At 46.6% G+C, this 10,463-nt stretch overlaps 1 protein-coding gene across 1 annotated transcript in view; it reads right to left on the bottom strand.

Annotated features, from left to right (window-relative positions):
* Nucleotides 1-1,118: 1,118 nt before the first annotated feature.
* The window catches only part of met (MET proto-oncogene, receptor tyrosine kinase), a gene marked incomplete at both ends in the record, with an annotated part of 100,805 nt that continues 91,460 nt past the window's right edge, over nt 1,119-10,463 (bottom strand). Inside the window, 4 exons of the mRNA XM_080505522.1 lie at nt 1,119-1,361; nt 2,588-2,652; nt 2,752-2,841; nt 6,785-6,855. Of these exons, the coding sequence (XP_080361648.1) occupies nt 1,119-1,361; nt 2,588-2,652; nt 2,752-2,841; nt 6,785-6,855 (469 nt within the window). The remainder of the gene's footprint in view (nt 1,362-2,587; nt 2,653-2,751; nt 2,842-6,784; nt 6,856-10,463) is intronic.

Below are 10,463 nucleotides of genomic sequence, written 5' to 3'. Positions count from 1 at the left end.
GGGAGGAATGCGGACGGCGCACGGGGATCGGGACTCTCGGGCATCTTGAAACCGTTGAAACGGACAGGAGAATGACCGCAGGAAGGTGCGTTGCACTCCATGACGGAGTGCGGATGGCGCATGGGGATTGCTGCCGGAAGTCCTGCACAGACAAGACACACACAACGGACACCCAACCCAAGGAGAACACTAACACCTGTGAAGGACTCACCACACCACAGGGAAGACACACACAACAGACATCTTGGAACGGGCCCGGGGACTCTCGGGCTTCTTGGAACGGGCCCGGGGATTCTCGGGCATCTTGGAACGGACCCGGGGACTCTCGGGCATCTTGGAACGGACCCGGGGACTCTTGGGCTTCTTGGAACGGGCCCGGGGATTCTCGGGCATCTTGGAACGGACCCGGGGACTCTCGGGCATCTTGGAACGGGCCCGGGGACTCTCGGGCTTCTTGGAACGGGCCCGGGGATTCTCGGGCTTCTTGGAACGGGCCCGGGGATTCTCGGGCATCTTGGAACGGACCCGGGGACTCTCGGGCATCTTGGAACCGTCGGAACGGACCTGGAGACTCTCGGGCATCTCGGACTGACCCCCCCCGGGGAGGACACTCACTCCCCGGGGAGGACAAACACAGACTCGCGCTAGACAGCAGTCGACAGGAGACAAACAATCCTCTAGCACCGGACCCACCTCACTGCAGGTTTTAAGAGCTCAGAGCAATCAATTACTTCATTGCCTGCAGGAACGTCAATGAGGGCGGATCCGGTGCTGGAGCGAGGTGTGGATCCTCACATAAAAGGTGTCTATTCACAAAAATGTATGAATTCATAAATAATTCATACATTATTTAGTAAACACAATCAAGTAACAAACATCATCTAACACTGAGATCTAATATACTAAACAGCAAACACTATGTACAAAGAAAGAGGGTGTGTGTGTGTGTGTGGGTGTGTGTGTGTGTGTGTGTGTGTGTGTGTGTGTGTGTGTGTGTGTGTGTGTGTGTGTGTGTGTGTGTGTGTGTGTGTGTGTGTGTGTGTGTGTGAGAAAGAGAGCGTCTGAGTGGAGATGTAATGACCACGAGTGTCGACCATGTGGCGGCGGACCTTGGAGGGTCAGTGTGAGTAGGTGTAATGATCTTGAACAGATGCCAGAGGGAGGCAGGCGTCTGGTTCAGGGTGGTGACCGTGACAACCACGAGGGGCGCGCGGAGGCAAGGACTCGATGCAACCACCAGGTGGGCGCAAAGAGAAACTGCGATGACCCATGCAGCCACTAGGGGCGTTTGACTTGCTCTTTCTGTGGATGAGGCGGTTGCTCGGCGACCACATAAACAAGATGGCCACCGCGCGCATGTGCTGGGGACGCTCGGAGCAAGCGGTCTCACCGGGACAAAATCATTACTGTAACGCCGGAATTTAAGTGGATGTTGAGACATGCAGTCAAACTCTGGTGACGATACAGATGTATCATGGCGGCACAAGTTAGTGGTTCGGATGCTAAATGGGGCTATGTGGAAAACTTATCTTGATCAGTTAACACACGTGGCGGTGGGATACACACGGGGTGCGTGCACGCACGAGGGGTTAATGAAGGAGAGAGAGAGAGAGAGAGAGAGAGAGGGAGAGGAGGAAAAGAGGAAGAAAGTTCTGGTGAGGCTCGGTTCCGTGGCTCGATTCTGAACACAGAGATCCAGTGGGCCGGAGGCTCACTGGAACTCATGTTCTGAGGTAGGAAACAAGAGTCCAAAGCTTGCGATGGTGCGCGCTCACGCGCGTACACAACAAATGCTTATCAGTGGCACATGAAACACAATTGCAGGTTAGCTTCAGGCTAATCTAGCAGCGTTGCCCAGACAAAAGCTCTCTGACGGTTCCGTTGTGCTGTGTTGTACAGCGCCGTCCATGGACTGGGCTTTCGTAGGGCCCCTGTTTCACTAACAAGGAAGCCTCAGGTTTGCAGCTGTGTGGGAGTGCATTGCAGCTGGGATGTGGCTTCGTGTCTGGCTCCCAGGATCCACAAAGAAAAAGGGAAAAGAGGAAAAGGATAGTCCAAACAGTGTGTTCTGCTCGCCAGTGGGATGCACCGTAGTCGGGTTATTGTGATCCACTTTGTGCTCTCTTGATCTGGTTGCTGCAGAGATGTGCTCCCTGCTTGGAGACCAGGTTGAGAAGCGGGAGGCAGTTGTGTGTGAGCTTGGTTTGACCAAAGCCCCGTTTCCACCGCACAAAAGTGCGGGGACGGAGCGGAGCGGTACGGCAAAGCGAAGCCGGAGCTCGGCTCCGGTACCCGTTTACACCGCAGAGAGGAGCTTAAAAAGTGGGCGGGGCTTAAGAGCTCTGCAGATATGTGACATTACAACAGAAAAGAAAGTCGTCAGATCTAGATCTTATGAATCCTCTGTTGTTGTTTACATCCTCCACTTTGCACTTGTTGTTTAGTTAACTGTTATTTTTTGCAGCTGTTATTTTTTGCAGCGGCAGCGCTGCAGCCGCAACTTCCGTGTTCTGAGAGAGCGAACGCTCCGGCCTCGGGTGCGGGGCAAGTCGCTGGAGCGTTCCCCCCGGTTGGCTGAGGCACAGACACGGGAGGCTTGAGCTTTCTTCTTAAACGCAGGAGCAGCCACTCCACTTTGGCGCTGATCGCGGTCTGGCAGCACAGTGCCAGAACACGGAGGCGCCGAGCTCCGAGCTCTGAGCTCCTCTTCCTCGCTGCCGCGGTCCGTCCCCGCGATATAGCGCCACTGACCGCGGTTGAACAGAACGCTGACCACCTCTCGGAAGCGGAGCTGCTCGAGCGCGATCAGCGCCGGAGCCGAAAGCTCAAGGCTCCTGTGTCCTGGACGCGCATCCACGCCACGGCGAGCGCTATGCTGCAAACAGAAAGCTCCAATGCGATGCAAAGTCCCGAGCTCCAGTCTCCCCCTGCCTCAAGTCCGCTCTTTCACCACAAACACTAAAGTTGAGCACTAAAGAAAAGAAAAGGAATAAAAAGCTGTAAAGCTGACCACAGTGACAGCAGAGGCTTCATCCAGCCGACACATTAAAATATTGAGGGCGTGTAGTAAATCACCGACCAATCAGCAGACAGCTGATTGGACACTTTTTGCGCGGTGGAAACGGGGCTCAAGTTGCATTTCGGACACCTGCAGTGTCCGGGTCAGGCTCGACCAATGATGGTGCTTTTCGAACCTGGGGATTGTGGCCCTTGTCCTCGCTCCCTGCTGTTTTATTACCTTCCCATTGTTCTTGCAGCCTGCTCTCTTGGGGGAGAGCTGCTTGGGGCAGAGCATGGATTCCGGACCCAACAGTGGACATGATACACAGTCACAGCATATGAATTCAGACCCAGGAATATGATTGACCATCACACCCAGTGGGGGGACCTTTTGTTAGGGCAGACCGATGCAAATCCTCTCCCACGTTACGCTCAAAGGACACTTCCCCCATGCACCCAGCCAGTCACTGATTGGTTGAGGCTCTCAGGATTTCACACCTTCGAATCCCCCAACCTTCACCTTCACCACCTTTGGAAGAGACTCCTCAGGTGAGTCTTGCCCCGAGTCTTCCCCGGTGAACACCGGGGAGGAGCTGGGTCCAAGCAGTTCCTGTCACAATAGACTTTTGCTTCTGTTCTTCAATGGAGGAGGAGGTTGCTGGAGGCAACTCACCCAGCGTTAGCATACAACTAACACCAGAGGCCTGCAACCAGGGCCTTCACTCCTCAACTCCTCTGCTGACCCACCACGAGGGTCAGACCTTCCCCTGAGCCAGAGACCAGCACCCAGAGTCTGATCTCCCATCAACCAAGGAAAACCAACCAGTTTCTCCAGGACGGGACCAAGGAAACGACACCTCACAGCACTTCTTTGTGTTTTCCTCAACAAGCAGGAAAACCATCACAGACCTGAGCCACCAGCTCCTCAGTCTGAACAAAAGGAACAAGCAGGAGGCTGCAAAGAAAGACTCCTGAAACATCAACTTCATCTTCTTCTCCTCAGCCTGCAGAACCAGCAACCACAGTTAGCAGGAGATGCTAACGACAGCAGAAGACACCAGCTTCCCTCCAGCAGGACAACAACTGAACTCCTTCTTCAAATACACCAAGGAAGTGGCAACAACAACTGGGCCTTACCTGAGATTAGTTAAACCTGATGCTATGATAGAACTGTTTAACTTTTATTAAGATGTGATTCTATTACAGTGATTGAGTTCTATTGATAATGATATTAGAAGCAATTATCAACCTGTAAACCAACGTTAGCTCTGCCACAGACACAGGGTCTGCATGCTAATCTTTGCTTTACTAACTAGTTAACTCACAATCCTACACATATCACATCAAAGACAACATCACACCATAACCGAACACCATCTGATGACTCCTGACGTTTTACAAAACAAATCTCATTCACATCAACTCATTCTAGAAATGGTCTTTTAGCAGAGACACACAGGAAGCAGACGCTAAAGACTAGCTTCCATGTTCCATTGTTCTCCAGCACATGGTGGAGACCCAGGACAGACTTCCTGGTCTCTGATATCCTCTATTTGGAATGTAGTTTCTTGTGATCCGCCATCTTGTTTTGTAGTTCCGTCACACGTCTAACCCCCCCCCCCCCACACACACACACACACACACACACACACACCAAGCTGTATATAGGTAGTTAGAATCTGTTTATTTGTTTTCATTGTAAATAAATATAATTTTTGGAATCATACTTGCTGTGTTATTAATGAGCACAAAGGTGAATGAAATGTCGACCTCTTCTATGTCAAGAACTCCAAAATCCTTCAAGCTTTAATCAAGCTTGTTAATTCTGGAAATTGTAATTAATTTAACTATTAATTCAAATTCCTGATTAACTGTTTAGTATATCTTATGAGACTGATATAACTGAATTGGCTATCATTTCCTGTTACGACAGATGGCGCTCTGAGGCATCCGATACAGATCAGATTACATTTTCAATAACATAATGAATAACTATCTTTGATAATTCTTAATCATTATCGATAGCCAACCGCAACATAAATGGTTCCTAGTGATCCTTATGAGGTAAGAAATCCCTACACTATTAATGCTGTAGATCCACGCCTCACAGACTGTTGTCTAACTTTTGTAATTCCATATGTTTAATGTTGTATTTAAAGCTATTGCTGGTGTGATGTTTAGACGTGAACTTTTTTATTCCATCTGTAGAAGTTAGTGCATTAGGTGACTTTTCCTCTACTTCACAGGAAAAAGCATTATGGTATTCAAAACAAGGCCTTTCTGAGTTGTTATCTATTAACTTGTTCCTATCCATTTGTTCCCGTCCATTGTGGGAAGTGAAAACCATTAAATAATGTGTGAATTCCTGCCCTCTGCATCTGCTGGGAATTCTTTTGTCCACGTATGATGTCCACTCTTCTTGTTGGTCACTGAATTTGGCCAAAATACATGATCGGTTAATTCAAATCAGTCTCTGATCAGCCTGCTGAGACCTCACAGGATATCTGTCACATGATGTCTATCACAGGATAGATCATATTATTATATTCAATATAATGAAGGAGGGAGACCTGCTCCATATGAGAAATGCCCTAAGATTCTAGACCAGGGATCGGCAACCTTTAATGCTCAAGGAGCCATTTGGTCCGGTTTCCCACTGAACACAACACTCATTTTATTTTGATAGTCCCACAGGCAGACCATGCCAGGAGGACACGACACACTAAACCTTCTTCACTGCTGGTTGCCAACTTACAACTAATAAACTTAACTACATGAACTAAGCAACAAAAACACAACAAACACAATTATTACCTACACTACAAATCTAATATAACCCCTAATAATTAGATTTAAAACACGACAAACAGAAGCTCCCATAATGCATTGCAGCTCTCAGCTCCTTTATTGCTACACATTATTAAAATAGAAGATAAATGTGGGAGATCTGGATTGTTAGAACCATGAGTGTGATGGTGTGTCTTTAATGTCCTGTAGTTGTTGTGTAATTCACTAGAATGTTCCGTCACTCTCAACAAGTCTGTAATGAACCTCCTGGAACTGTCGGCTTTTACTGTGAAAGGTACAGGAAGCTCCCAGCATCAGACACCAGTTGAGCCGCTGTCATGACCTGCAGCCGCAATTCTATGTTCTTCTTCATTGTTGCGTAATGATGTTACATCGCTGCGTCGTTCACGACCCTACATTTTACCACTCTTTGTAGCAGGACTGCGCTCTGGGTGGCTTTGCCTCCTTACGTCCCTCTCTGGGTGGCTTTGCCTCCTTACGTCCCTCTCTGGGTGGCTTTGCCTCCTTACGTCCCTCTCTGGGTGGCTTTGCCTCCTTACGTCCCTCTCTGGGTGGCTTTGCCTCCTTACGTCCCTCTCTGGGTGTCTTTGCCTCCTTACGTCCCTCTCTGGGTGGCTTTGCCTCCTTACGTCCCTCTCTGGGTGGCTTTGCCTCCTTACGTCCCTCCAGGATGAACTGCAGTGGGACAGAGGCTCAAGGAGCCGCAGTGGAGGGACCAAAGAGCCGCATGCGACTCCAGAGCCGCCGGTTGCCTTGCCCTGTTCTAGATGATTCAGTTGTGCATTAATGAAACTGACCTGAATGCAGAGCATTTTTAAAAAGTGATCTAATGTGAGAAGTAGAGCCAGTTGTTTTGAGGGGATTGATCCTGTCACTATGGAGGAACAGGTGAGCTGCTCCAACAGTGTGCGAACAATCAAGCAGTACTTCCAGTGTATGAGAAGTTTCTCATTGGTACATTTGATGAAAAACAGACTCAAGAGCACTTTGACCAGAAGAACCTTGAGACATTCCTGCTCATGATCACTGAGGAAGGAATCCTCACATCTGTGGACCAAGATATCGTCATAAACAAAGTGGCAGAGACCAGTGTATTGCTCAGACACGTATTAATGTTTCAGGGTCGGCCGTGTTTCCTTGAAAAACAGATGATGGTGTTATAATAGAGTTCATTTTTTAATTCTATATTTTGAATCTAATATTTTATGGTTTTGTTTAATTTTTAAGGTTTGGATATCTTTTAGCACTTATTTGAAAATTACACTGAATTACAAAGCTTTACAGTACAGTGCTATAGACTTCACATGTGAGATTATAATAGGTGGTGATCTAAAGTGGGCCGGTCTGAGGTGGGAAACTCTACAGCTGAAAATGAGTCCCACCCCGGCCTTGGTGACAACTTAATTGACAGGGGTGTTGCTGCCATGTTGCTTTGTGCTGAGTGATGTATGGTGTCCCGGAAAGGCCAACAGCACAATGCATCAGCAAAGATCCACAACACCACCGCAAAATGAAACAACGCTTCCATAGAGGTTGGTTCTCAGACTGCAAGTCTGTTAAATAAAATATTGTCCCCCGGAAACGAAACCTGTTCTTCCACTGCTGCGCTCTTTTGTGGCTTTTTGCTGTTGGAATTTCTGAGCCACCATATTGACACATTTTGGTACGACTTCAGAAAATCTGAAATCTGAGTTTCACAGGAGAACTATTTTTAGCTGAAAGGATGATTTAAATTTTTGAATCAATGAGCTGCACCCTGATAGGCTAAGAGCTGCAGTTTGGCCACCCATGATCTGCAGTCATCAAGGCTCACTAGGTTAAACAGCTCAGTGTGCTAGCATGCGATGGTGGAGATTATCAGTCTGACAAACGCTCAGCACTACTTTTAAGCAACACTTCGTTGCAGATCTACTTTCATACAACATCCAGGTATGGCTCCACTTTTAAAAACCAGTGAAACTGCCACACAGACCTGTTGACTCCTTTAGGTTCTCACTGTCATTATCAGACACTTCCACTTCCAGGCACGCACACACACACACACACACACACACACACACACACACACACACACACACACACACACACACACACACACACACACACACACACACACACACACACACACACACACACACACACACACACACACACAAACGTTTGGTAGGAATCTGAGATGTACTTGTTGAAACTCCTCGGCTCTCCTCAGGTTTTCCACTCGTGCTGTTAAACCGCTGCAGGCTGAGAATGCCTCACTCCAGACTCGCTCCATTCATTCCCTTTGACGGTGAAACAGTGTAGGTGTTAAAAGCTCCTGCGGGCCACAACACACAACGTGTAACACGTCAAAGATCTGGCAATGTTTGTACTTAGTGATTCCCCTGAAAGGCCTGTTTTTCCACTGTGTGCTGTGAAGCATCCTAGTGACTTTGCCTTCCTCTACCACATGACAATGACTTTAATTTATATAGTCATGAACAAGTTTTTAACAGCTCTGACTGACAGACTTTAAATGCTCACTGAGAAACAAACTTTAAAAGGGGGCACATCAGACAAAATTGACTTTCCAATGGTTTTCCTACAGTAATAATTGTCCCCATACCTGGAATGACACTCCAGAATTGAAGAAAGTCTGCTGTCTCATTCTCTGGCTTGTTTAATTGTTTCTAAATTGTGTGCTCCAACGAGCAAATTGGAAAGCAAACCATTGGAATCCTCACCAAGTTTTTTACGCAACCCCAATCCAGGTAGACCCTCCCTTTGACCCGCCCACAAGAAGCAGCTGGTGTGCACATTTCAGAGTGACCTTTTATTGTGGCCACCCGAACGCACACCTGAGCAATATTCATGCTGTCTAATCAGCATCTTGATATGCCTCACCTGTGAGGTGGGATGGATTATAACATAAAAGGAGAAGTGCTCACCAACACACATTTAGACAGATTTATGAACAATATTTGAGAGAAACAACAAATAAATAACTTTTTGAGACATAACTTTTGTGTATATAGAAAATGTTTGACATCTTTGAGTTCAGCTCATGAAAAATGGGACGGAGCAAAAACAAAAGTGCTGAGTTTATATTATTGTTCAGTATACAAGAACAAACATTCTCAGTGATGACGTTTAACAAGTCCAGGTACAGATCACTGATGATCATCTCTCAGTTATACTTCACATGTCCAACTCAGACATTCCACCTGACTTTGATGCACAGTTGTTAAAGACCAACAGAGACTAGATTTCTCTCACTGAACAAGGAAAAAGAACTGAAAAACACAGAATGACTGATGAGTGTGATTGTGATTAAACTACAAATGTAGGCATCACTATTTTCTAATATGTGTCTTACTGAATGTGGCTGAAAATGGTCACTCGTATAATGAATCAAAAACTGTAGAAATGTTCACATTTTGTTAACCATTGTTTTAGGAAATTTTGTTGAATAAATTTAATTTTTTTTTCATTGCTCAATTGTAACATATACTCTTACCAGATTTACCAACTTATCTAAACAAGGCTATTTACTGCTTTAAATGAAGAAACACAATATTATGCACTTTAGTTCAGCCTTTTGGTCCGGCTCTCCAAAATATTTTCTTGTTCTCATGTGGCCCCATGTGAAAAATAATTGCCCATCCCTGCTGTAGAGCCTCTACAGCTCGTCTCTAGTGGCTCTACAGCTCGTCTCTAGTGGCTCTACAGCTCGTTTCTAGTGGCTCTACAGCCCCTCTCTATAGAAAAGTCTCAGATAGTGTATCTCAAAGATACTAACTACACAAACAAAAAATGATCTACTTTTAATCTTTTGCTGTCTTATTCATCCTGCTTTTCTTCTTCATTGTCCTTGTTTGCCCATCCATGTTTTGCTGTTGAGCTGATCTTTCCCAGCAGTTTCCGGTTGCTCAACAAATAAGCATAAAAGTCTTTGCAAGACATCTCTTTGAAATTGTATTGCACTAAAAGAATCTTCACCTTCAGTGACTCAACAGACAGCTGGTTCCTCTCCTTGGTCCACTGGCTCTGCATCAGTGAGAAAACCCTCTCAACATTTGTATCGTGAGAGAGAAGTGCAAAGACAAACCAATCTTCAGTAGCTCTGAGTAACATGCAATGCTTTTTGCCTTTTCAAAATATTGTGTCCACTTCTGGTGCACTTGCAGGCCACTGAACTCCTCATCATGGTTGCACCCTTCTGTGAATTTCCTCAGATTGGTGACCTGGTCAAAACACTTGACGTCATCAACAGGCACCCTCTTCTCTCCTAGGTGCTTGATGCAGGCCTCCACATCATTCCAGTTTGGTGGCTCACTCAGATCCATCCACATGAATGTTGAGAACTCTTCCATGGGAGTCATCCACTTCTCCAGATACTCCATACATGCACTGTACAGACCTTGCACATCAGCACAGAACTGGTCAGAGCCCTTACCAAGTCCATCTTTATGCTTTTGTGCCAGTAGTCCCTAAACTTTAAGGGACATGAAGTTGTTGCTCTTACATCCAAGAAGAATGGTGGTGGACATTGTTCAATATTTTCTTCACCTCCATAATGGACATATTCTCCTGTTCCATTTCTTGAATGTGGGTGTGGAACACAGACATGGGCGAGTGCACTTGCCAGAGGTAGATCTCAGCGAAGTCGTTTTCAAAAA

Source organism: Blennius ocellaris (genome assembly GCF_963422515.1).
Source record: "Blennius ocellaris genome assembly, chromosome: 11".
Lineage (NCBI taxonomy): Eukaryota > Metazoa > Chordata > Actinopteri > Blenniiformes > Blenniidae > Blennius > Blennius ocellaris.
Note: the sequence above shows the minus strand (reverse complement) of the source record. Positions and strands in the feature narration are given on the sequence as shown.